Below are 25,921 nucleotides of genomic sequence, written 5' to 3' on the forward strand. Positions count from 1 at the left end.
TCTAGAGACACTGTGCAGAAACAGGCCCTTCGGCCCACCGAGTTCGTGTCGACCAGCGTTCCCCGCACATTAACACTATTCTACACACACTAGGGACAATTTACACATACACCAAAACAATTAACCTACATACCTGTACGTATTTGGAGTGTGGGAGGAAACCGAAGATCTTGAAGAAAACCCACGCAGGTCTTGGGGAGAGCGCACAAACCCGTACAGAGCGCACAAACCCGTACAGACAGCACCCGTAGTCGGGGTCGAACCCGGGTCTCTGGCGCTGCAAACGTTGTAAGATAGTAACTCTACCGCTGCGCCACCGTGCCGCCCTACGCATCCCATGGCATTTTATGTCACATGAAAAGCCTACATAAAATGAAATCATTTGCTATGTTTGTATTGTCTCAATTAAAAAATACTAGAGTTTAATAACAGGGATAAATGCGATTAATTAGATATATGGATACAATTCCACCACAGTCACCTACCTCCTACTCCAGTATAACTGAGAAATTTAAAATTGAAATCGAACCAAAAAAAAGAACAAAAAGCTTAAACAAATATTTTTCTCTATGTCACTGAGCGGCATGGTGGTGCAGCGGTAGAGTTGCTGCATTGCAGCGCCAAAGACCCGGGTTCGATCCTGGCTACGGCTGCTGTCTGTACAGAGTTTGTACGTTCTCCCCGTGACCCGCGTGGGTTTTCCCTGAGATCTCCGGTTTCCTCCCGCACTCCAAAGGCAGACAGGTTAGCAGGTCAATTGTTTTTTTTATATGTGTAAACTGTCCCTAGTGTGTGTAGGATAGTGTTAATGTGCAGGGATCACTGGTCGGTGTGGACCCAATGGGCTGAAGGGCCTGTTTCAGTGCTGTATCTCTAACACTGAAAGAATGGTAAACATTAATAGTCTACAGCAACTACTCCCTACTGCCACTTAATATATTAAACCCCACTGGCATAAATTTGTTTATATGAAGCCAAAAGCAGCAATGTTAGCGGAATGCCATATTTTATTCTCTTGCCAGTTAACTGGGTAATAAAATCAATCAAAATTGCATGAAGAAAAAACCATTAGACATGAATGAATGATTTGCCTGGTGAAAATTAGCTGTCTTTGATGCTGATTTTAATCACTTGAATGGTTTCTATTGGTTTTTGGCACAATGCCCATGAATTCTGATGTTACAGCCCGTTCCCAGCCACCTGTATTTGCCAGGGGCCTCCATTTATCTGGAGTGGATGTTCCCAAGATTCCCAATTTGCTGCCTTGAAGCTTGCTCCATCCTCGATGATGAGCACCTGTGTGTTGGCGGATCTTCTCAGACGGGGAATTAACCAGATTAACCTGCATGCCTTTGGAGTGTGGGAGGAAACCGGAGCACCCGGAGGAAAGCCACGTGGTGACGGGGAGAACGTACCAACTCCGTACAGACAGCGCCCGTAGTCAGGATCGAACCTGCGTCTCTGGCGCTGTAAGGCAGTAGCTCTACCGCTGTGCCACCGTGCTGCCCCTGAAGTGCAAGGTGATGGTAGATGCCACAGAAAGCTGTGGAGTCCAAGTCAAAGGATATTTTTAAGGCAGAGATAGATAGATTCTTGATTAGTACGTGTGCAACGAGTTATGGGGAGAAGGCAGGAGAAAGGGGTTCAGATAGGGAAAGATGGTTCTCTCCAAAACCCCTGACTAATCGGGGTACCAATTAGTTATTTAGGACATTGAGTGGTATGATCTTGTTATAACATCTGTTGCAATTTATCTTTGCAGATACATTGATCAGTCTTTGAGCCATAAACCATGGCGGATCTGAGGGAGGATGAACAGGATCAGGAAATGCTGGAAAACTCTTCCAAGCCTTCGGTCGCAGAAGAAACCATCCAGAAACAAAGCACAAAACCTATTGCTTCCCACGGCAAAGGTATCGTCATCCATTTAACATCACCAGCGAATAATGAGGACTGGGCTAACTTAGAGGAACGAGAACCAACCTCTTCAGTAAGGAGAGAGTATGTTGGAGGAACCTCATCGGTGGAGCATAAGGAAGGAATATCAGAAGTGAACGTTCACTTTCTGGAGGAGTGCCCAAGCCTACAGTTGCCGACCTCATCTCTGCCTTCGTCTCCCTCTGTTTCTGGATTCTTTGGCGAATTATTTTTCCCCTCGGTTTCATCCCCTGTGTCCTCTTCGCTCAACTCCTCCAGCTCGTCAGAGTCGACTCCTTTCATCAGCCTGGTCAAATCCCTGTCGGCAGAGATGGAATCCAGGGACGGGTCCTCCTCCTCCTCCTCCTCCTCCTCCTCCTCCTCCTCCTCCCTGAAGCCAAAGCCTCTGCTCAACCTGGTGAAGTCCATCTCCACCGAGACCTCACGCCACGAGCCGGAGGTAACGCAATCCAAGTCGGACTCCAAGTTGAACTTGCACCTTTGGCGACAGTTTACGCAGCCCAGGGGGAGAAACGGCGACTCCAAGACCGCTCCGCCCTCGCCCCTGCGATCGCCCGGCGCCGAGTGCAAGGTGAGTTTTTTCAAAGTTCCCGAAGTCGAAGCCAAACTGGAAGACACCAAGAGGAAACTCTCGGAGGCCATGCAAGAGCCCTTGAACATGCTGAGCAAGATGATCGGAGATGAGAGTGGCGGGAGCCCCAAGTTCAGACCATCGCAAAGGCATTCAAACACCGTGGCTGGCCCCGAGTCCCCCTGCGTTGCTGCTTCTGGTTGGGAGCAGCGATGCAGCAATGATGCAGGCAGCAGCAAGAACGCAAGGACCGGACTGGAGAAGTTCAGGATGGAGATGCTGAAAGCGGAAAGGAAGGAGACTGACAGGCAGTCCAACGCTCAGAGTTCACCGGGAGGGCACAGCAAGAAGGGGAAGCAGAAGAAACAATGTCTGTCCTTCGCTCAAACCAGCGGTGCCGACGACGGGACCACCACCAGGTATGAGATCTGCTCCTTTGGAGATGTGCTTCAGATTGTGGAGACAAAGTCCAGTGAAGACCACTCACTGTGCAGCCAGGAACCATCGTCCTCCCTCGCCAGTTCGCCCTTGACTCCATGCTCTCCTCCCAAAGTGCCAAGTAAAAGGCTGCTGTGTTTTGCCACTCTCGCTTACAGCTACTTTGTCTTCCCTTTGCCAGCCTTCCTCTCCGGCCTCTCCCTCGGCCTTGTCTGTGGCTTTATGATCGGACTGCTCATCATCTCCCTGCACACACCCAGGCGATCGCAACCTGCTCTGCGCACCAATAAACACATTCAACCAGATAACATCATTAGAGAACCCAGGGACTCTGAAGTTGTGAAGGTAAACATCATTTTTGTAATTGCTCGCGGGCGTGTCTGAAGTCTCAAGAAAAGCAACATAGATTATATCCACCCCCACCCACCAAATGTTTGATTCATAATATGCATATATAATTGGTATAATCACAATATCTCAACGATTCAATTGCAGCTTATTGTCACATGTAGGCAGTGGTGCAGCAGCAGAGTTGCTGCCTCACAGCACCAGAGGCCCAGGTCCCATCCTGACCACAGTGCGGAGTTTGCACTTTCTCCCTGAGACCGCGTGAGTTTTCCCCGGGTGCTCCGGTTTCCTCCCACACTGTAATCAAAGGCTGTACAGGTTAATTGGATACGGCAAAAGATTGTAAACTATCCTTAGTGTAGTGTACATAGGGATCGCTGGTCGGCGTGGGCTCGGTGGGCCATGGGGCCTGTTTCTCCGCTGTACTTCTAACTTAAACTAAACTTAACATGGCCTTAAGAACCATGGCAGCGGCACTGGGGTCGGCCTGGCCTGACATTGTTGACAATGTCCTCCCACCGCTCCATGCAAAGATTTCAAAGGCCTTTTATTGTCACGTGTACCAATTAAGGTACAGTGATATGCGAATTACATAGAAACATAGAAAAATAGGTGCGGGAGTAGGCCCTTTGGTCCTTCGAGCCAGCACCGCCATTCAATATGATCATGGCTGATCATCCAAAATCCCCATATCCCTTGATTCTGTCCCTAGTATATGCCTCGAGCCCCAGGCTGCGTGGTTCATTAAAGACATACAAGTACTGGATGTAGGTTAATTGACTTCATAAATGTAAAAATTGTCCCTAGTGTGTGTAGGATAGTGTTAATATGCGGGGATCGCTGGTCGGCACGGACCCAGTGGGCCGAAGGGCCTGTTTCCACGCTGTATCTCTAAACTAAACTAAACTAAATTAAGTTTTAATTTAGGTTAAGCTTACAACATGGAAACAGGCCCTTCGGCCCACCTGTGCCACCCTGTAAGTGGCCGGTTTGATCAAATCATTTTAATGTAGAACATAAAACATAGAATAGTACAGCACAGGAAGGGACTTTTCAGCTCCTGCTAAACATGATACTAGGGTAAACTGACCTCCTCTGCTTGTCTGAAACAGGGCCTGTTTACACAATGTATCTTTTTCTGTTTAGTTCAGAGATACAGCGTGGAAACAGACCCTTCGGCCCCCCCGAGTCTGTGCCGACCTGCGATGCCGGCTCATTAACACTGTCTTACATAAACTAGGGACAATTTACACTTACCAAGCCAATTAACCTACAAACTTGTACGTCTTTGGAGTGTGGGAGGAAACCGAAGATCTCGGAGAAAACCCATGCAGGTCAGGGGGAGAACGTACAAACGCCGTACAGACGGCACCCGGATCTCCGGCGCTGCGAGCGTTGTAAGGCAGCAACTCTACCACTGCGCCACCGTGCTGCCCTCTAAACTAAACTAAATCCATATCTACATCTATCAGTCTGTCTGTCTCTCCTGATGAAGGCTCTCGACCTGAAACATCACACATTCCTTCTCTCCAGAGATGCTGCCTGACCCGCTGAGTTACACTAGCATTTTGCGTCTATCTTTGGTGTAAACCAGCATCTGAAGTTCCTTCCAGCACATGTGTGGCATGGTGGTGCAGCGGCAGAGTCCCGGGTTCGATCCTGACTATGGGTGCTGTCTGTACAGAGTCTGCATGTTCTCCCCGTGACCTGCGTGGGTTTACTCCAGGTATCCTCCCACGCTCCAAAGACTTGCAGGGTTTATAGGTTAATTGGCTTCAGTGTAAATTGTCCCTAGTGTGTGTAGGATAGCGTCAGTGTGCAGGATTGCTGGGCCGTGTGGACTCGGTGAGCCGAAGGACCTGTTTCCGCACTGTATCTCTAAACTAAACATACCTGTACATCTATCTGTGCTCCTCTGGATCACATCTTATTTTTGACATGTACCTTGCGCTGGAGAAGCATTGGGAAGCCAGGTGAAGGATTATTATTGAACTCCCCGACATTCTCTAAGTAATAATGTGGCAGGTCTACTAGAGTTTCAGTTCAATACTAACCACAACTGGAAAGCAATATCTTTAACAATTCACTATCATCCATAGCAGTGTGTGAAATGTTGGCAGCAGAGCTTTATTCCACAATCCTTCTCGAGGCCCGGGTGCTATCACTCATAACAACCTGAATTTTACCCTTGGATCATTCATAACTACACCTAAAATAATTAAATCTAGTGTTAGATTTTTTTTTTTGATTGGGATACAACTTGAGCTGCTGATGAAGCAGACATTTCTTCACTGCAATCTGTTCTGCACGATGGTCTTAATTGAATTCCTCCCTCCATATGTTGTCAGCAGCTTGGAATAGAAGAAAGCATCCTTGGCAGGCACTGTGTGCAATTACTTGAAAGCATTTAAGCTTGATAAGCAGAGATTACCTCTAAGGCCTTCCACCTCCCCAATGCTCCATTTTCCCCTTTTATAGAAAAGATCGCTCAGATTTTCATCACCATACATCAGTGGCCGGATATTCCAATTGGCAAGTGATTCATTTGGACCATGGGACTGTTTATAATTTCAATGGTACTGTGTGGAGTCGTCGAGTGATACAGTGTGGAAACAGGCCCTTCGGCCCAACTTGCCCACACTGGCCAACATGTCCCAATCTACACTTGTCCCACCTCCCTGTGCTTGGCCCATATCCCTCTAAACCTGTCCCATCCATGTACCTTTCTTAAACGTTACGATAATCCCCGACTCAACTACCTCCTCTGGCAGCTCGTTCCATCCACCCACCACCCTTTGTGTGAAAAAATGACCCCTCATATTCCTATTAAATTTCCCCCCCTCACCTAAAACCTATGTCCTACGGTTCTTGATTTTCCTACTCTGGGCAACAGACACTGTGAGTCTACCTGATCTATTCCTCTCATGATTTTGTGCACCTCTATAAGATCCCCCCTCGTCCTCCTGCGCTCCAAAGAATAGAGTCCTAGCCTGCTCAAGTACTCTTCCTTCCATGTGAAAAAGCTCAGGCCCTCGAGTCCTGGCAACATCCTCGTAAATCTTCTCTGCACAACTTCCCGCATGGTCACCCTGGTCATGTGTATCGAGGTACAGTGAATTAGTTTGTGTACACAGTGCACTGCAAGTACCACCATACATAAGCACATCTTAGATACAGTACAAACTTGCCGGAATAGTACGCTGAGAAAATGTACAGAGTCCCCAGGAGTGGCGCCATTTTCAAGCCTCAGTTGCTGTAGGGTGTAGTGTCCTTGGCCTGGCCATGAAGGCCCGTTGTCCTGGCAACGTTGCAAGGTCGGCCTGGCCAAGCGTGGCCGTTGGTGACCACCATCGCTGCTCCACCGCTCGGAGCCGTTAACAATGCTGGTTATGTGGGGAGGGTGAAGGGAAGGAGCAAAGATACTCTGGGGTTAAGTAGGGTATAGACGAGGCGGACAGTCAGAACCTTCTCCCCAGGGTAGAAATTTCAAAGATGAGAGGGCATAGCTTTAAGGTGAGAGGGGCAAAGTTTAAAGGAAGGTGTGCGGGGCACATTTTTAGGGGCCTGGAACGCACTGCTAGGGGTAGCGGTGGAGGGAGATGGAATAGGGCAGATTAAGAGGTTTTTTGATAAGTGCTTGGATACGCAGGGAATGGAAGAATATGCATTATGTGCAGCAGATAAGACCCTGGCAGCATGGTCTGCACAGAAGGATTAAAGGAGGTGTCGGACCACCAGTTGCCAGATAATCTGCGGTGGACCTCGATGTTTTTCCCTGAACCACTGAGGCAAATTCTGTCCCATTTACGGAAAGCCACTTTCGTGCAGGTTTCACGGTGAAGCTAACGCTCTGTCTCTTCCACTTTGCAGGGCTGGATGAATGAGATCTGCAGCTACGATCCTGAGACCTACCATCCTTCCCTGACCTTCTCCGTCTTTGTGACCCTCGAGGGAACTGCGCTGAAGCTCTCCTACCCTAGAAGCAACCTGCCGCGGCGCGCGACCTTTGACGAAGGCAAGCACGATGTGGTCTTCATCAGCCATCGCTCCTGTGACCTTGCTGATAGCAAGGTAGGTGAGAATTAGTTTAGACCAGCTTCGAGGCTTTCCTTTAGAACATAGAAGATAGAACGGTACAAAATGTAGAAACAAAGAACCGTAGATGCTGAGTAATACACAAAAGATTTGTGTAATACATTTATAATACATGTGTAATAATAATTGTGGATGATCAGCCATGAAGGTCCGTCTTAGAATAAAGGGGAGGTCATTTAAGACTGATGTGAGAAAAAACTTTTTCACCCAGAGAGTTGTGAATTTATGGAATTCCCTGCCACAGAGGGCAGTGGAGGCCAAGTCACTGGATGGATTTAAGAGCGAGTTAGATAGAGCTCTAGTGGAGTCAAGGGATATGGGGAGAAGGCAGGCCTGGGTTATTGATAGGGGATGATCAGCCATGATCACAATGAATGGCAGTGCTGGCTCGAAGGGCCGAATGGCCTACTACTGCACCTATTGTCTATTGTCTATGTTCAATACATTTATTCCTAATGTTTTAATGTTTTATTTTTTATTCTTAATTGTTTACTGTATGTCGTGTTACTTGCGAGCGGAGCACCAAGGCAAATTCATTGTATGTGTACATACTGGCCAATAAACGTATTCATTCATTCATGCATTCATTCATTCATTCATTCATTCAAAAGGACACAAAGTGCTGAGGTAACTCAGCAGGTCCGCAGGCAGCATCTCTGGAGATTATGGACAGGTGACGTTTTGGGTTGAGACCCTTCCTCACACTCAAGTTTGGAGTCTGAAGAAGGGTCTCGACCCGAAATGTCACCTATCCATGTTCTCCAGAGATGCTGCCTGTCTCGCTGAGTTACTCCAACACTTTGTGTCCTTTTATAGAGTAGCACAGTGCAGGGACAGGCTCTTGGGCTCACAATGTCCATGCCGAACATGATGCCAAGCTAAACCAATGCACCTGATCCATATCCCTCCATTCCCATGCATATTCTTGTGCATATCCAAAAGTCTCTTAAATATCACAGTCATCTCTGCCCCCACCCACCACCTTGATGTTAAAGGTCTGCGTCCCAGTTTGAAGAATGTTAAGTTTAATCATCTAAAGCCAGAAGTGTTGGTGTTACATTGAATTAGTTGATCATTTGGCCAACTAATCCCGTGCTTGCACGATATGCAAACCTTCTGCATCCTTCCTTAATGTGAAAAAGTTGCTCCTCAGCTTCTTACTTAATTCTTACCCTTCTCACCTTAAACATATGCCCTGTTGTTTTTGATTCCCCCACCCTAGGTAAAAGACACTGTGCGTGCACCCTTTCTATTCCCCCTGTGATTTTCTACACTGAATTTTTACCTTGAACGAATGGGGCAAAGTTGGCAAAATACTTCCTCAGGTTTCAAATGATTTGGGGAAAGTCCACGGTGGGTAAGATCTGCAGAAGGCATAGGCATCAAGGGTGGCACTAGAGTTGCTGCCTTACAGCTCCGGAGACCCAGGTTTCACCCTGACTATGGGTGCTGTCTATTCAGAGTTTGCACGTTCTCCCTGTGACCACGTGGGTTTCCCCCGGGTGCTCCGGTTTCCACCCGCACTCCAAAGACCCAACGGTATGTACGCGAATTGGCTTGGTAAAATAGTTAAATTGTGTCCCTAGTGTGTGTAGGATAGTGTCAGTGTACGTGGAACACTGGTCGGCACGGAATAACCTGTTTCCACACTGTATCTCTAAAGTCTAAGGTGGAAGTTCACTTCTCCTTTAGACTTTAGATAAAGAGCACAGAAATGGAGACTCCGCAGTTGCTGGAATCCTGAATAAAACACAAAGTGCTGGAGTAACTCAGTGGGTCTGTGTCTCTAAACTAAACTAAACTAAATTGTCTTTGGTACCAGCTCGTGCTTATAAAGAAATTCTCCTTTTGCCGTTAGGTTTTCCTCGTGCCACCCGGCCTTGCAAAGAAGAGAATATGGAATAAGAAGTATCCCATCTGTATTTACCTCTGTGAGTCTGAGGCCATCAGATCTAGATCTTCTGGAGATAGAAAAATGAAGATGGACACGGACAGTGAAGACGCAGAGATCGCACCACAAGATCTCCAGCTGAGAGCGCCCAGAGAAGGCAGAGAAAACGCACTCTTCCTCTTTGGAAGAACAGGCAGGGAAAAAGAAGAATGGTTCCGATATTTCCTTTTGGCTTCTCGAGTCCAATCAGACGACAGACAGAACCATAGCAGAGGTAATGAAATTTGCACTTGTTATGATTTGGGCAAGAATAGAAACTTTTTGCTACAAGGGTATGGAATAATGTGAAAACACGTAACTTGTTTTTAGTGCTTTGAAACTTTTTGCTTGCTAATATTTGTTTCCATTTCCGCATGATGCACACATCTAAAACCCTGCTTTGCACTGCATAACAAGTTGGACAGCACAGTGGCGCAGCGGTTGAGTCCCCCATCCCCCAACCCCCACCAGCAAGCTATTAGTTTTAGCTCCAGTGTTAGAGATATGGTGTGGAAACAGGCCCCTTAGCCCACCGAGCCCACGCCGACCAGCGATCACCCCCTACACTCGCACGATCGTTCACACTAGGGACAATTTACAGAAACCAGTTAACCCACAAAGCTGCACGTCTTGGGAGTGTGGGAGGAAACCGGAGAACTCGGAGGAAACCCACGCGGTCCCAGGCAGAACATACAAACTCCATACAGACAGCACACGTAGCCAGGATCGAACCCGGGTCTCTGGCGCTGTAAGGCGCTGTGATGCCCAATCCAGTGTTAATAGGTCCAACGACTAATTTTAGAATTGACCATTCCTAATACCATTGGAGACAATAGTCACACACTCCTACTGTTCCTTTTGGTTCCTACAGGGGTTTACAGATGTTTCTATTTGCCTAATACTCCGTATATTTCAGTTCACTACTTCGAGAAACTGTGAGAAGTCGGTAGTTTATGGCCCAAAAATAATATCCAACATTATTTTCCAGGTCCTGCATCAAATCTAGGCTCCAGCCCATCTGGGCGATGGGCCTGCAGTGACAGCAGCAGTAACAGTGACAGCACTGAATACCTCCCCTCCCTCTTTAAAACCAAGGAGTTGGCTGGGAACATCAAACAGAAGATCCTTCTGGACTACAGCAGATACATGTCCAAGTTGATTGTTTCAGACAGCTGCAGTCCTTTGTTGAGCCCCAACCACAGCACGGCCAGCAGTCCCACCAACAACCAGGTAGGGTGCCGGAGGTTTAAGTGACACCTATTCCAGTAATGAGAGGCGGCGCAGAGGCACAGGTGGTAGAGCTGCTGCCTCACAATGCCAGAGATCCCGGTTCCATCCTGACCTTGGATGCTCTCTGTGTGGAGTTGGGATAAATTACTTGTCACGTTTATTGAGTTTATTAATACCAATGTACAGTGAAAAGCCTTAGGGTTTATACATCGAGTCATTACAATCGAGCCATCCACAGTGTACAGATACATGATAAAGGGGATGACGTTTAGTGCAAGATAAAGTCCAGTAAAGTCCGATTTAACATAGCCTGAGGGCCTCCAATGAGGTAGATCACAGCTCAGGACCAGTCTCTAGTTGTTTGGTTGTCTGATTTTGCATGTTCTCCCTGTGACTGCATGGGTGCTCCGGTTTCCTCCCACATCCCCAAAGACGTGTGGGTTTTTAGGTTTAGAGATACAGAGTGGAAATAGGCCCTTTGGCCCACCAAGTCCGCACCCACCAGCGATCCCCGCACACTAACACTACCCTACACACACTAGGGACAATTTTTACAATTATACCAAGCCAATATACCTCCGCCTATGCACTAGTTCTATCCTACACAATTGACCTGCAAACCTGCACGTCTTTGGAATTTGGGAGGAAACTGGAGCACCTGGAGAAAGCCCACATAGGTCACGGGGAGAACGTACAAACTCCGTACAGACAGCACCAATAGTCAGGTTCGAACCCGGGTCTCTGGCGCTGTGAGACAGCAACCCTGCCGCTGCGCCACCTTGTGGTTGATAATGAAGATGCTGCAGGAAGTCATCATTGGACTGGTCCGGTGGGCAGACAGGTGGCAAACGGAATTGAATCGAGATAAGTTTTTCATGGTAATGCATATGGGAAGGACGAACAAGGCAAGGAAATACGTATACAATAAATGGCAGTGCAGTAAAAGTGGAGAGGGATAGCAGAATAAGCAACGTGGAGTAGAAATGTTTTCTTTCCACCATTTCCACCAGGGGTAGGAATGTCAAAGAGTATCTTACGTTGCTTCCTGTTCCTTCCCGTTCTCATCCAGCATCTTCTGCTTTCCAGGTCTAATGATCAAAGCAGTTGGAAGACAGACTCAAAGGCTGAGCATTAAACATTCATTGTAATGAATTATTTACTGCAAACTAAACTGAAGTCAATTGCTTGTAACATGTCGGATATAAATACGCAGTCACTCACACTCTTTTGAAAGGTTGTACCACGTTACTTAAGGCTTATTCTGGTCTCCCAGGTCAACTGTAGCGGAGAAGGCTGTGAAATAGAAACTGATTTAGCCTCCTTTTGGGACAACTGTCAGACGTTGGTGAAGAATGCATGCAGTCCCTGACTTATGGAAGAGTTACGTTCCGTGAACCCTTACCTAAGTCAGACTTTATTTGTCGCAATCACCATCCCCATCCCCCTGGCCAAATTACTGAGACTATTGGGTGGGAAGGAACTGCAGATGTTGGTTTAAACCGAAGATAGACACAAAAAGCCGGAGTAACTCAGCAGGGCAGGCAGCATCTCTGGAGAGAAGGGATGGGTGACGTTTCGGGTCGAGACCCTTCTTCAGACGGAAAGCCACGGGAAAGGGAAACGAGAGATACAGACGATGATGTGGAGGGATAATCATTCATTCATTGTTCTTTATACCTCCCGTCCATTGACTTCATCTACACTTCACGCCTGCACGGCAAGGCCAGCAGCATAATCAAGGTCCAGTTCCTCCCCAGCCACTCCCCCTTCTCCCCTCTCCCATCAAGCAAGAGGTACAGAAATGTGAAATTGCACACCTTCAGATTCAGGGACGGTTTCTTCCCAGCTGTTATCAAAGCACTGAACCATCGTCTCAACAACTAGAGAGCGGTCCTGAGCTACTAGTTGCCACATTGAAGACCCTCGGACTATCTTTAATCGGAGTTTATCTTGTACTGTTATTTCCTTTATCATGTATCTGTACACTGTGGGTGACTGCGACTATAATTGTAGTGCCTTTATCTGAGGATAAAGAATAATTTACATAATTTTAATAATTTGTGAGTGAAGAAGGGTCTCAACCTAAAACGTCACCTATTCCTTTGCCTCCAGAGATGCTGCTTGGCCCGCTGAGTTATTCCAGCACTTTGTGTCTTTCTTCTGTGTAAACCAGCATCTGCGGTTCCTTCCTACAACTGTTCACTATTGAGGCAGTTTGATTGCAAAAAATAAAGACTGAAGTGCATTTCCAACATGTCACACAATGGAATATTCTTCCTCCCACTCTTGCTGATAACATTTAAAATAATCAAAATTAAATTAAAATATTCAGCACATTAGATTTAGTCAATATTGCCAAATTGTACCAAGGAACATTTTAGGAGTACCGTTAGTTTTGTGTGAAATCCTACTAATTTATGTTGAAACACCAGAATGAATGATTGAAAAGGGACTGGTACAAAGATTTAGCAGTTACCCAGTTTCATCTGGTGTGGATTGAAATCTTGATCTCAATCTTGGTGAATTACTTAACTGCTTTCGTTTTAATTTCTCCACTGGGACAGCTGTTAATGTTGAAATAGAATGCAATAAAATTTGCCCCGCAGCAGAGCAGAGATTAAATGCAGAGCAAAGAGAGCGCTGACCTACAAGAAGTAAAGTACAACATAGAACCATAGAAACATAGAAAATAGGTGCAGGAGTAGGCCATTCGGCCCTTCGAGCCTGCACCGCCATTCAATATGATCATGGCTGATCATCCAACTCAGTATCCCGTACCTGCCTTCTCTCCATGCCCCCTGATCCCCTTAGCCACAAGGGCCACATCTAACTCCCTCTTAAATATAGCCAATGAACTGGCCTCAACTACCCTCTGTGGCAGAGAGTTCCAGAGATTCACCACTCTCTGTGTGAAAAAAGTTCTTCTCATCTCGGTTTTAAAGGATTTCCCCCTTATCCTTAAGCTGTGACCCCTTGTCCTGGACTTCCCCAACATCGGGAACAATCTTCCTGCAAGGGGAGGGAGACTGCCGTGGAAAGGTGGATTATTTTTTAACATTTGAAATATGAAAACAGTGAAAACGTCCAACCGTAAGTTTTGAAATACAGCGCGGAAACAGGCCCTTTGGCCCACCGAGTCCACGCCGACCAGCGATACCCGCCCATGTACACTATCCGACACACATTAGGGACAATTGACAATCATACCAAACCAATTAACCTACAAACCTGTACGTCTTTGGAGTGTGGGAGAAAACCGGAGATCCCGGAGAAAACCCATGCAGGTTATGGGGAGAGCATACAAACTCCGTACAGACAGCACCCGTTGTCAGGATCGAATCCGGCTCTCTGGCGCTGTATGGCAGCAACTCTACCGCTGCATCACCATGCCGCCCAAATTAACTTGAACAAAAGCATTGCATTGTGTTCAGAAATTGATGGGGGTTTTTTTGCTTGTTATTATGCTTTTAAAGCAGTAACGAATGAACAATTTCTCCCACGTTCATCTCACAACATGTTTGTTGCCACGAGTGGAAGAGTCTAGCATGAGCAGGCACAGTCCCTGAATAAAAGGACGTATCTATAGAAAGGAGATGGGGAGGAATTTCTTTAGTCAGCAGGTGGTGAATCTGTAGAATGAATTGCCACAGACGGCCGTGGAGGCAGTCGTTGGGTAGGTTTAAGGTGGAGAATCCTTCGCGCGGCACGGTGGCGCAGCGGTTACAGCGGCAGAATCCCGGGTTCAATGCTGACTACTGGTGCTGTCTGTATGGAGTTTGTACGTTCTACCCTGTGACCGTAGGGGCTTTCTCGGGATGCTCCAGTTTCCGCCCACAATCCAAAGACGTACAGGTTTGTACTTAAATTGGCGTCAGAAATTGTAAAATTGTCCCTGATGTGTAGCATCGTGCTAGTGTACGGGGTGATTGCTGGTTGGCGTGGAGCTTTCAAGGTATTTTTCTTCGATCCTAAGATTAGTTTAGTTTAGTTTAATTTAGAGATACACTCCCTAGAGATACAGGAATCAGGCCCTTTGGTCCTCTCTAAATTTCTTGGTATCTCTAAATTAAACTAAACTAAACTTAGGACTGAAGAAAAATTGGTAAATTAAACGAAGAATTGTGGAGCAATATTTGCCGTTCTCAGTAGCCTTCTTCATTGCTGGGCATTTGAGTTACTGGACGAGGCCATAATGAAACCAGTTGCTGTGCTTTCTTCCAGATACCTATAGATGTTCAAAAGAGTATTCATCTATTTGCTTACTTAATAACTTGTCGTTGCTAAGTACCGGTAGCTTGGCTATCTTGCATGAACTCACTTGTGTTCCGCTGTCTAGCTCCTGTATAGGGTGATTTCACGAAAGGTGATTTCATGAATTTATTTCAAAACGCATTGATAGTTTACGATTATTTAAATGGTAAATGTAGCTTCAGAAGCGTTTTCATTTTGCATGTTAAAACCCACCTGAGAACCATGGGCGATTTTGCAATTTTACGGAGGGATTTTTCACTTTTAAAACTTTTCATATAACAAATGAATAAAGATAAAAAAGTCAATAATGCCTTACTTTTGATGAAATGCAGCGAGCAAACGCGATAATTCCCGATATTTTGGATCTTTAAATCTCCACGGCAAATGTCCGCTGGTCATTTCCGCTGGATTTGCACCTTCAGCTCCCTCTTGAATTTACCTTAGTTTCTATCTTTTTTTTGGACTGTAAATCTAGGTAGCTGTGCCTCACGGTCACCCCGACTGGCACAGTAAATTGCAGCTCAAAAACTGGCCGTTTTCGATGTTTTTAACGGGTGTGAAAGTGCGTGTTTTCCCATTCACTAACATGTACCGGATGTATAGCATGTACTCCACTTCAGATTTTCGGTCACGTGGGTGCGGATCTACGCTCCAGTGACCTTTCGTGAAATCACCCTATAACATTCATGTGTTTTTTTCCTCAGATGCCAAGCAGCGGAGAGCCCCAAGTGTCCTGGATAAATGCACTGATTGGGCGGATCTTCTGGGACTTTTTGCGGGAAAAGTACTGGGCTGATCTCGTGGCTAACAAAATTCAGAAGAAATTAAGTAAAATCAGGGTAAGCAGACTGCCTGGTTGCCTTGCACAATATAACTGAGGCAGGTACCGTAACAACATTTAAGAGACATTTGGACAGGTACATGGATAGGAAAGGTTTCGAGGGATGTGGGCCAAACGCAGGCAGGTGGGACCAGTGTAGATGGGACATCCTGGTCAGCATGGGCAAGTTGGGTCGAAGGATCTGTTTCCGTGCTGTACGATTCTGTGACTCTCTATGACACTCTGTGGTGGAGCTCGAAGCAGGAGACCAGTGTTACCCAATGTACATCCAAAGCAGCCCTATTCCTTTGCACAGTGTCACCTAGTCACCAGTCACTAAATAAGGGGCAGTGCAGTGGTGCAATGGTAGAGTTGCTGCCTCACAGCACCAGTGGACCCAGGTTCCATCATGACTATGGCTGCTGTCTGTACGGAGTTTGTACGTTCTTCCCGTGACCGCATAAGTTTTCTCCGGATGCTCCGGTTTCCTCCCACATTCCAAAGACGTGCAGGTTTGTAGGTTAATCAGTTTCAGTAAAAAATGTTTTAAAAATCGTCCTTGGTGTGTAGGCTAGTGCCAGTGCACGGGATCACTAGTCGACACGGACTTGGTCGACTGAAGGGCCTGTTTCTGTACCTCTAAACAAAACAAAATAATGTAGTGAAGATGTTTTTTTTAATGTTATTTTTTTTTAATTTTTATTAATGTGTTTTTAAATAAATTTTAATTTTAATTTAAAAAAAATAAGTTTTCAAGGTATTTAAAAAATATTTGGATGTCTTTCTGAATGCCTCTGAACATCAGTGACATTTGGAGGCAGTGAATACCTTGTGTTCAGAGACCTTCTGATAGGAGAAGGTATCTCGACAGCAGGCCAAAGATTCATGTACACCCTACCCCTGCTTGAAAGCCAAACGATCTTCCAGAGTAGCCACGAAATCTGATAAAAATGGCAGGGCCATTAAAGATGAGCAAATCTCTCTCTTGGGCAATTGAAGGACGTTTAGGAGACTACAGAGCCAGAGCATGGAAACAGGCTCTTCGGCCCAACATGCCCATGCCAACCATGATGCCTATATTCTGAATTTTATATGCAAGAAAGAACTGCAGATGCTGGTTTAAATCGAAGGTAGACACAAAATGCTGGAGTAACTCAGCGGGTGAGGCAGCATCTCTGGAGAGGAGGAATGGGCGACGTTTCGGGTCGAACTTGAAACATCGCTCATTCCTTCTCTCCAGAGATGCTGCCTCACCCGTTGAGTTACACCAGCATTTTGTGTCGACCTTCTGAATTTTAGAATTGTTATTTTTAGTCACAGAGTCATAAGGACAGAAGCAGGCCTTCAGCCCAGCTGGCACTTGCCCCATCTATGCTGGTCCCACCTGCCCGTGTTTGCCCCATATCGCTCTAAACCTTTCCTCTACATGGATCTATCCAATTGCTTTTTAAATCTGATTATTTTAGCCCTGATTAATGTTATATGATTGCTACTTGATATTCAGCTGGCCCCCAGCAAATGAAGTGGACAGTATACTCAAATGGGGAGGACAATAGTAGGTTTAGGGATTTTGCTACCCAATTGTCACTCACTCTCTAGGTTGACACAAACATTAGCGATGTAACATTAGTGATGTTAGATGGAGCTCGAGGGGCTAGCTGAATCAAGGGATATGGGGAGAAGGCAGGCACGGGTTACTGATTGTGGATGATCACAATGAATGGCGGTGCAGGCTTGAATGGCCAAATGGCCTCCTCCTGCACCTAAAATGCATTTCGTTGTCTCTGTACTGTACACTGACAATGACAATTAAATTGAATCTGAATCTGAATCTGAATCTGATCTGATTTTCTATGTAACCTTTCTTGAAAATGTAAAACATCCATGGAAGATTTTCTTCTGGACACAAATATATACGTAAAAGTGGCGGAATAGTTGCTCACAAGTGCGAGGTGCAGAATTAGGCCATTTTGCCCATCAAGTCTACTCCGCCATTCGATCATGGCTGACCTATCTTTCCCTCGTAACCCCATTCTCCTGCCTTCTCCCCGTAACCCCTGACACCCGCAACCACTGAATCAACTCAGTCTGAATACAACACTGTGTTGTGAATTGTATTGTGCGGGCAATCTCAGCTCTCAGTCAAAAGCACAAAGTTCACTCCAAATTCAGTCTTAAGTACTAAAGTTTATGCTGACATATCAGCGCATGATTTACGGATGACAACAGTGCTGGGTGTGTTATGTGCCTTACACAACACTTATTCAAGGTCCTATTTTCACCTTCAGGAGAAAGTAAAAGATTTCATGGCATCGTAAAAGAGAACAGATTTTACCTCCAGAACCTGAGCCACTATTTATCACTCAGTCAAATCTTAACAGGGCATCACTGTTTGCAAATTAATTGACTGCTATGCTTTCAACACTACAGCAGTAACAATAATTCAAACATATTTCATTTGTTGCAAAGCTGGAAAGGGGTGCAGCAAAGATTTACAAGGATGTAGCCAGGACTCGAGGGGCCTGAGTTATAGGGAGAGGTTGAGCACGAGGGGCCTGAGTTATAGGGAGAGGTAGGACTTTATTCCTTGGAGCGTAGGAGGATGAGGGGAGATCTTATGGAGGTGTATGAAATCATGAGCGGAATAGATGCACAGAATCATTTACCTAGAGTAGGATAATCGAGAACCATATTTAAGGTAAGGGGGAAGAGATTTAATAGGAACCTGAGGGGCAACTTTTTTACACAAAGGGTGTATGGAACGAGGCAGGTACTATCACAATGTTTAGACAGGTAATGAAGTAATAAATAATTTAAAACAATCTCAATCACAGGGAATAACAACAATGAAAATACATTTAGACAGGTACACTGTGGGTGGATACATTTAGACCAATATGGGCCGAATACAGGCAGGTGGGACTAGTGTAGCTGGGGCATGCTGGTCAGCATGAGCAAGTTGGGCCAAAGGGCCTGTTACAATGACTCTAAATGCATTGCAACATTCCGAGATTGAGTAAGAGACTCGTTAAATATATAACAAAAACATGTTGGAAATTCATAGTAGGTCAGACAGCATCAATAGTGAGACTAAAACAGTCAACATTGTGGATCAAAGATCCTTCATCAGAACTGGAAAAGTGAGTTTAAAGGACGGGTGGTAGACAATAATGCTGGAGAAACTCAGCGGGTGAGGCAGCATCTACGGAGCGAAGGAAATAGGCAAAGTTTCGGGTCGAGACCCTTCTTCAGACCTCACCGTCAGAAACCCTTCTTAAAAAAAGGGTGATTGTTTTGCAGAGGCTGGAAAGCAGCAAATAATTGAGTCTGAATCAGTCTGAGGAAAGGTCTCGACCCTAAATGTCGTCTGTCCATTCTCACCACAGATGCTACCTGACCCACTGAAACCCTCCAGCTCTTTGTGTTTTGACCAACACTGATCCGAAATTCCTTTTGTGTCCAATAAACTTGCTTTGTTATTTTGCCGCAGTCCTTAATCCATCAGCAGACAGTCTGAAGAAGGCACAGTCTAACTTCAAGTAACCCTTGCATCCCTTCTCTCTCTCTGACCCTCCCTTTGTCGTCGTACTAATTTCACTGTCTGTATAACTCGTTATCACCTGCCCCATAACCAACAATGGACCATTGTGGGCTCCAACTTTCCTTGATCATCGTTGCTTTTTGCATATCTTTCATTCATTTGTTCTATGTACCGTCTATGTCTCCCCTTTCCCCTGAATCTCAGTCTGAAGAAGGGTCTCGAGCCGAAACATCACCCATTTTGTTTCTCCAGAGATGTTGCCTGACCCGCTGAGTTACTCCAGCACTTTGTGTCTTTCCTTGGTAAGCCAGCATCTGCATTTCCTTGTCTGTACATCAGAAGGTGTTGTTCACACCATCGCCCTTGTGCAATGTTTTCTGTCGGGCATGACATATGTTACTGACGGGGAAACAGATTGCATGTGCGTATTGGGTGAGTGATTTGGCCCAATTTGAGTTTCAGATTGCAGTAAGAAAAATTGGCAAACTCTCTTTTCCATAGCCCATTGCTTCACCCAAAGCCTTAAATCACGCAGATGACCTGTTATCACCTCATTATTCTGTGCACGCTACTGTTCTCCTTGCTATCCAGCCACCCACACACCTGCCTTCTCTCCATATCTGTAACAATCCACATCTAATTCGCTCTTAGCCAGAACTGTCCCTACTGAGGCTTCAGTGATTCTCTCTGGAGAAAAAAGTTCTGAATCTCGGTGAGGCAGCATCTATGGAGCGAAGGAAATAGGTCAACCCCTGAAATAGGCAACGTTTCTCCTAAATTCTAGAGAGTATAAACCAAGGCCGAAACCCAGACCAGGGTTTCGGCCCGAAACGTACCGTCCCCTCTTGTTGCCCGGAACCCTTTTCCCCAACATCGGGAGCAATCTTGCCTGCATCTAGCCTGCCAAGAATTTTGTATAAAGTTTCTATAAGATCCCTCTCAATCTCCTATATTTCCTTCGCTCCCATAGATGATGTTGCACACGCTGAGTTTCTCCAGCACTTTTGTCTACCTTCGATTTTCCAGCATCTGCAGTTCCTTCTTAAACACAAAAGTCTCGGAACAACTCAGTGGGTCAAGCAGCATATCTGGACAACATAGAGAGTTCAGTTTGGTTCAGAGATACGACTTGGCAACAGACCCATCGGCCCACAAAGTACATGTTGACAACAGACACCAAATGCCGGAGTAACTCAGCGGGACAGGCAGCATCTCTGGAGAGAAGGAATGGTCGACGTTTCGGGTCGAGACCCTTCTTCAGGCCTTGCCGACCATTGATCAGCCGTTCACAAACCAGTTCCATGTTATCCCACTTTCTCATCCACTCCCTGCACGCTAGGGGGCAATTTACTGAGGCCGACAAACCTACAAACCAGCACGTCTTAGGGATGCGCGGGGAATCCAGAGCAGACCCACGCGGCCACGGGGAGAATGCGCAAACTCCACACAGACAGCACCTGAGGTCGTGATCGAACCCAGGTCTCCGACGCTGTGAAGCAGCAGCTCTACCCACTGCACCACTGTGCTGGGTCTCGACCCGAAACGTCTATTCCTTCTCTCCATAGATGCTGCCGCACCCTCTGAGTTTCTTCAGCATTTTTGTCTTCCTTCTAATATTTAGACATTGATTGATAATGTTTTTCTGAAACATCTCAGGATATTTTACCATGCTAACGTTGTTAGGAAATATACAGTAAATGGGTCGTCAGTAATAAAATAAATCTAAGCAACAAAGAACCAATATTGGAAATTACATCTAATGTTATTGTAAAAGCTGCTGGTGTAATTAAGCAGTCTTTTTGATTTTGTCTCTTTCATTAGTTGCCCTACTTCATGAACGAGCTCGCTCTCACTGAGTTGGACTTGGGGGCTTTGCTACCTACTATCACCCACACCTCCAGCCCTTTAGTCAATCCAAGAGGTGAGTAGATTCGGTTCAATGGTAATATTATTGTCACATGTACCCATTGAAATTCATTTTTCCATACGGTTCATGTCAAGTTTCACTCTACATAAGCAGGGGCGGCACGGTGGCGCAGCGATAGAGTTGCTGCCTTACAGCGCCTGGCAGCGCCAGAGACCCGGGTTCGATCCCGATTACGGGCGCTGCCTGTACGTTCTTCCTGTGACCGCGTGGGTTTTCTCCGAGATCTTCGGTTTCCTCCCACACTCCAAAGACGCACAGGTTTGTAGGTTCATTGGCTCGGGTTTGTATTCTTGGTATAAGTGTCAATTGTCCCTCGTGTGTGTGTGTAGTCTTAATGTGCGGGGATGGCAGGTCGGTGCGGACTCGGTGGGCCAAAGGGCCTGTTTCCGAGCTGGATCTCTAAGCTAAAAAACCGAAATCAAGTTAAAGTTACATTTATTGTCAAATGCACCAATTGGTACAGTGATTACCAATAGGCACTTAGATACATCTTAAATAAGTATCTCAGATACAGTACAAGTGTATAGTTGTTGCACACTGAAGTAGTGATCAATCAATATGTGTAACGGAGCCGAGGGTTAGGATTTGAAGCAAAATGCGGGCGGCATGGTGGCGCAGCGGTGGAGTGATCGCGTGGGTTTCCTCCGGGTGCTCCGGTTTCCTCCCACATCCCAAAAGACGTGCCGGTTTGCAGGGTAATTGGCCCTCTGTAAATTGCCCCTAATGTGCAAGGAATGGACGTGGAAGTGGGATAGCATAGAACGCGTGCGAACGGGTGATCGAGAGTCGGCGTGGGCTCGATGGGCCGAAGGGCCCGTTTCCATGCTGTGTCTTTCGACCAATCAATGAGGAAAGAAGTGGAGGAGTGAAATATAAAGCAGGATGGAGGGATGTGGGTGGAGGGGGGGGGGGGGGGGGGGTGGTGGGGGGAGGGAGGGGGGTGGAGGGGGGGGGGGGGGGGGGGAGGGGGGGGGGGGGGAGGGGGTGGAGGGGGAGGGGGGAGGGGGTGGAGGGGGGGGGGGGGGAGGGGGGTGGTGGGGGGGACAGGACAGACGGGGTATAAAAGGGAAATATGGGACTCGGGGATGGGAGATATTGGATTTAATAATGCACTGTCTGCAGTAAAACAAAGAGGTGTGCTGCTACCAGCAACACACCATGCACACAGATTACGCTGCTAAATGAAGCATGGAAATGTCCAGCTACTGCTCCATTATAGACGTATTACCAGGGTCACAAAACGTTTTGCAATTCTTCTACTCAGCTGATTTAGTTTAGTTTGGTTTACACGTAGAGTGCGGAAACAGGCCCTTCAGCCCACAAGTCCGTGCTGACCAGCGATCCTTTACACTAACACTATCCTACACACTAGGGACAATATCCAATTTTTACCAAAGCCAATTAACCTATAAACCTGTGCGTATTTAGAGTGTGGGTGGGAGGAAACCAGAGTGGGAACTGCAGATGGAGTCAATGGAAGGGAGGTTGTTGGGGCGGCCCAGCCCGAGGGAGGAGCGGCGCCCATGTCGGGGGCGGCCTGGCGCGAGGCTGAGACGGTAACTTACGTGAGGGCGATCCAGCTCGGGGCTGGAACGGTGGTCCAGTGGCTGGGACGGCGCTCTGGCGGCGGTGGCCTGAGTCCGGGGTTCGGCCGCGAGCCAGCGGCTGCGTCAGCAGGACTGGTGGACGGCAGCTTCGACCACCCCGGGCCGCGGTGATTGAGCCGTGGGGACTGTTTTAACATCGCCCGGTGGGGTATCGCCTCAGCGCAGAGGGAGAAGAGGAGGGAAGAGACTGCAGACCTAAGACTTTTGCCTCCATCACAGTGAGGAAATGCTAGGTGGACTCACTGTGGTGGATGTTAATATGTGTTTATTGTTGGGTTTTTTTTAATTGTATTGTATGTATGTATGACTGCAAGCACGAAATTTCGTTCAGACTTCGGTCTGAATGACAATAAAGGAAACCCTGTAACCTGTAACCTGTTGGTTTGTGCGATGGTCTGGGCTACGTTACACACTTCTCTGCAATCTCTTGCGGTCTTGGATGGAGCAGTTCCCAAAACAGGGTGGATACCTGATGGCCATTGACCGATCAGGTCCATGAAGTCACATAATAATAATAATAATAGTAATAATAATAATAATAATAATAATAATAATAATAATAATTTAATAATAATAATAATATTTATTTATATAGCACTTTTAAACAAAATCACTTTGAACCAAAGTTCTTTACAGAGATTGATTAAACTAATTGAATAGATTAAATGTCAATTAATCCATATAAAATAAAAAAGAAAAAGAAAAAAAGACACAGAACAGTACACTACAGAAATCAACAAGAAACGTCCCCCGACAGCAGAATTCACTGTGAGGGAAGGCACTAAAAATATCCAGTTCTCCTCCTCATCAGTTAATGAAATGTCCAGGGATATATCCCTGAATAATTCTCAGCCCGCAAGGTTTTCCAGGGATGCTGCCTGACCTGCCGAGTAACTCCCAGCATTTTGTGTCTTTCTTAGGTTAAACCCATCTGCAGTTCCTGGTTTCTATAATCAACCAGGCCAGGCGTTCGATAAAACCAATTGAAAATTGAAGTTCTGCTGTAGCGGGGAATTCAACATTAATATTCATTAGCATTTACCCTCATCTCTGTTCATTCACAGGGCTGTGGGTAGATTTGGAAATCACCTACAATGGGGCGTTACAGATGACACTGGAAACCAAAATGAACCTTTGCAAGTTGGGCAAAGAATTTCTCCCAGAAGGGGTGAATTTAGCTGACACGCCAACAGAGAGGTAAGAGGACATGATCAATACTTTCAAACTTAATGTTTAAGAAAGAACTGCAGATGCTGGAAAAATCGAAGGTAGACAAAAATGCTGGAAAAAACTCAGCGGGTGAGGCAGCATCTATGGAGCGAAGGAAATAGGTAACGTTTCGGGCCGAAACCCTTCCGGGTTTCGGCCCGAAACGTTGCCTATTTCCTATTTTGTTGCCTATTTCCTTCGCTCCATAGATGCTGCCTCACCCGCTGAGTTTCTCCAGCATTTTTGTCTACCTTCAATATTTTAAAACTAATACATTTTCAGCTTAGTCAATGGGAGAAATTGCAATTGTTATATGGGAGATCGGAAAGTATATACGTGGCAGGTTTTACCCCGAGTGAAATCTAAATCATTTATTTTATACTGTAGGACAGTGTTAAATAGTGACTAAAACACAGCGGTGTGCACCTTTTGATGGGTAGTTTAGTTTAAGTTAGAGATACAGCGTGGAAACGGGCCCACCGAGTCTGCGCCGACCAGCGATCACCCGTACACCCAGTTCTATCCTCCGTAATTTGGAGTTGCCAATTAACGTACAAACCTGCACGTCTTTGGATGTGGGATAAACAGGAGCACCTGAAGTCACAGGGAGAACGGACAAACTCCGTACAGGCAGCGCAGAGTTTATATCTTCGTCTCTGTGTCCGCATGGGCTTTCTCTTGCTCCTCCCACATAGATATATGTGCCACGTGGTCAGATATATGTGTCGTGGCACAGCTGGTAGAGCTGCTGCCTCACAGTTCCAGCAAACCCGGTTTGATCCTGTCCTCGGCTGCTGTCTATGTGGAGTTTGCACGTTCTCTCTGTGGTCACCATGTGAGATTCCTCCGGGTGCTCCAGGTTTCCTCCCACATCCCAAAGACGTGCGGGTTTCTAGGTTAATTGGGCCTCTGTATTTTTTCACACAGAGAGTGGTGAATCTCTGGAACTCTCTGCCACAGAGGGTAGTTGAGGCCAGTTCATTGGCTATATTTAAGAGGGAGTTAGATGTGGCCCTTGTGGCTAAGGGGATCAGGGGGTATGGAGAGAAGGCAGGTACGGGATACTGAGTTGGATGATCAGCCATGATCATATTGAATGGCGGTGCAGGCTCGAAGGGCCGAATGGCCTACTCCTGCACCTAATTTCTATGTTTCTATGTATGTTTGGGATGAACATAGAACTAGTGTGTGCGCATGGGCGATCGATGGCCAGCGAGGCCTCGTGGGGGCCAAAGGGCTTGTTTCAACACCATTAGTCTGACCTAAACTAGACACAAAATGCTGGAAAAACTCAGCAGGCGGGCTGGAGAACATGGATCGGTGACATTTGGGGGTCCAGGCCCTTCTTCAACATCACCTCTCCATGTTCCCCAGAGATGCGTCCTGACCTGCTGAGTTCCTCCAGCACTTTGTGACACAATGTGTATTAACCAGCATCTGCTGTTCCTTGTTTCCACAATGTAATTCAGCGGGCGTGTTAACGAAGAGAATATCTCTGTATGTAATGTCATTTTGTTCATCACGTTACCACAGCACAGAAGCTTTGTAGCATTTCACCGAGTATCTCTGCTGCAACCCCTTTAATGCGGATGTCAAGCTGTGTTAATATTGCTGCTTGATTAAAATTCTGGATTAAGTCAGAAAGCCTGACTCCAGATCAGTGATGTTTACTTTATTCAGGTCATGCTCTAAGCTGAAGGCAATTGAGTCCCTCCTGCACACTCCAATATGTATGATTGCAATTCTGCAATTTAGATTAGTGCAGTTTAGAGATAGACAATAGACAATAGATGCAGGAGTAGGCCACTTGGCCCTTCGAGCCAGCACCAATGTAATCTTGGCTGATCATCCCCAATCAGTACCCCGTTCCTGTCTTCTCCACATATCCCCTGACTCCACTATCTTTAAGAGCTCTATCTAGCTCTCTCTTGAAAGTATCCAGAGAACCGGCCTCCACACTCACAACTCTCTGGGTGAGAAAGTGTTTCCTCATCTCCGTTACAGCGGGTCAACAGG

At 46.4% G+C, this 25,921-nt stretch overlaps 1 protein-coding gene across 1 annotated transcript in view; it reads left to right on the forward strand.

Moving 5' to 3' along the window:
* The first annotated feature begins 226 nt into the window (after positions 1-226).
* The window catches only part of tex2l (testis expressed 2, like), a 34,524-nt gene continuing 8,829 nt past the window's right edge, over positions 227-25,921 (forward strand). Inside the window, exons 1-7 of the mRNA XM_055651100.1 lie at positions 227-3,292; positions 7,166-7,366; positions 9,249-9,555; positions 10,309-10,550; positions 15,506-15,640; positions 20,984-21,083; positions 23,761-23,893. Coding sequence (XP_055507075.1) covers positions 1,793-3,292; positions 7,166-7,366; positions 9,249-9,555; positions 10,309-10,550; positions 15,506-15,640; positions 20,984-21,083; positions 23,761-23,893 — 2,618 coding nt within the window. The 5' untranslated portion in view covers positions 227-1,792. The remainder of the gene's footprint in view (positions 3,293-7,165; positions 7,367-9,248; positions 9,556-10,308; positions 10,551-15,505; positions 15,641-20,983; positions 21,084-23,760; positions 23,894-25,921) is intronic.

This window comes from Leucoraja erinacea, chromosome 20 (assembly GCF_028641065.1).
Source record: "Leucoraja erinacea ecotype New England chromosome 20, Leri_hhj_1, whole genome shotgun sequence".
Classification (NCBI taxonomy): Eukaryota; Metazoa; Chordata; class Chondrichthyes; order Rajiformes; family Rajidae; genus Leucoraja; species Leucoraja erinaceus.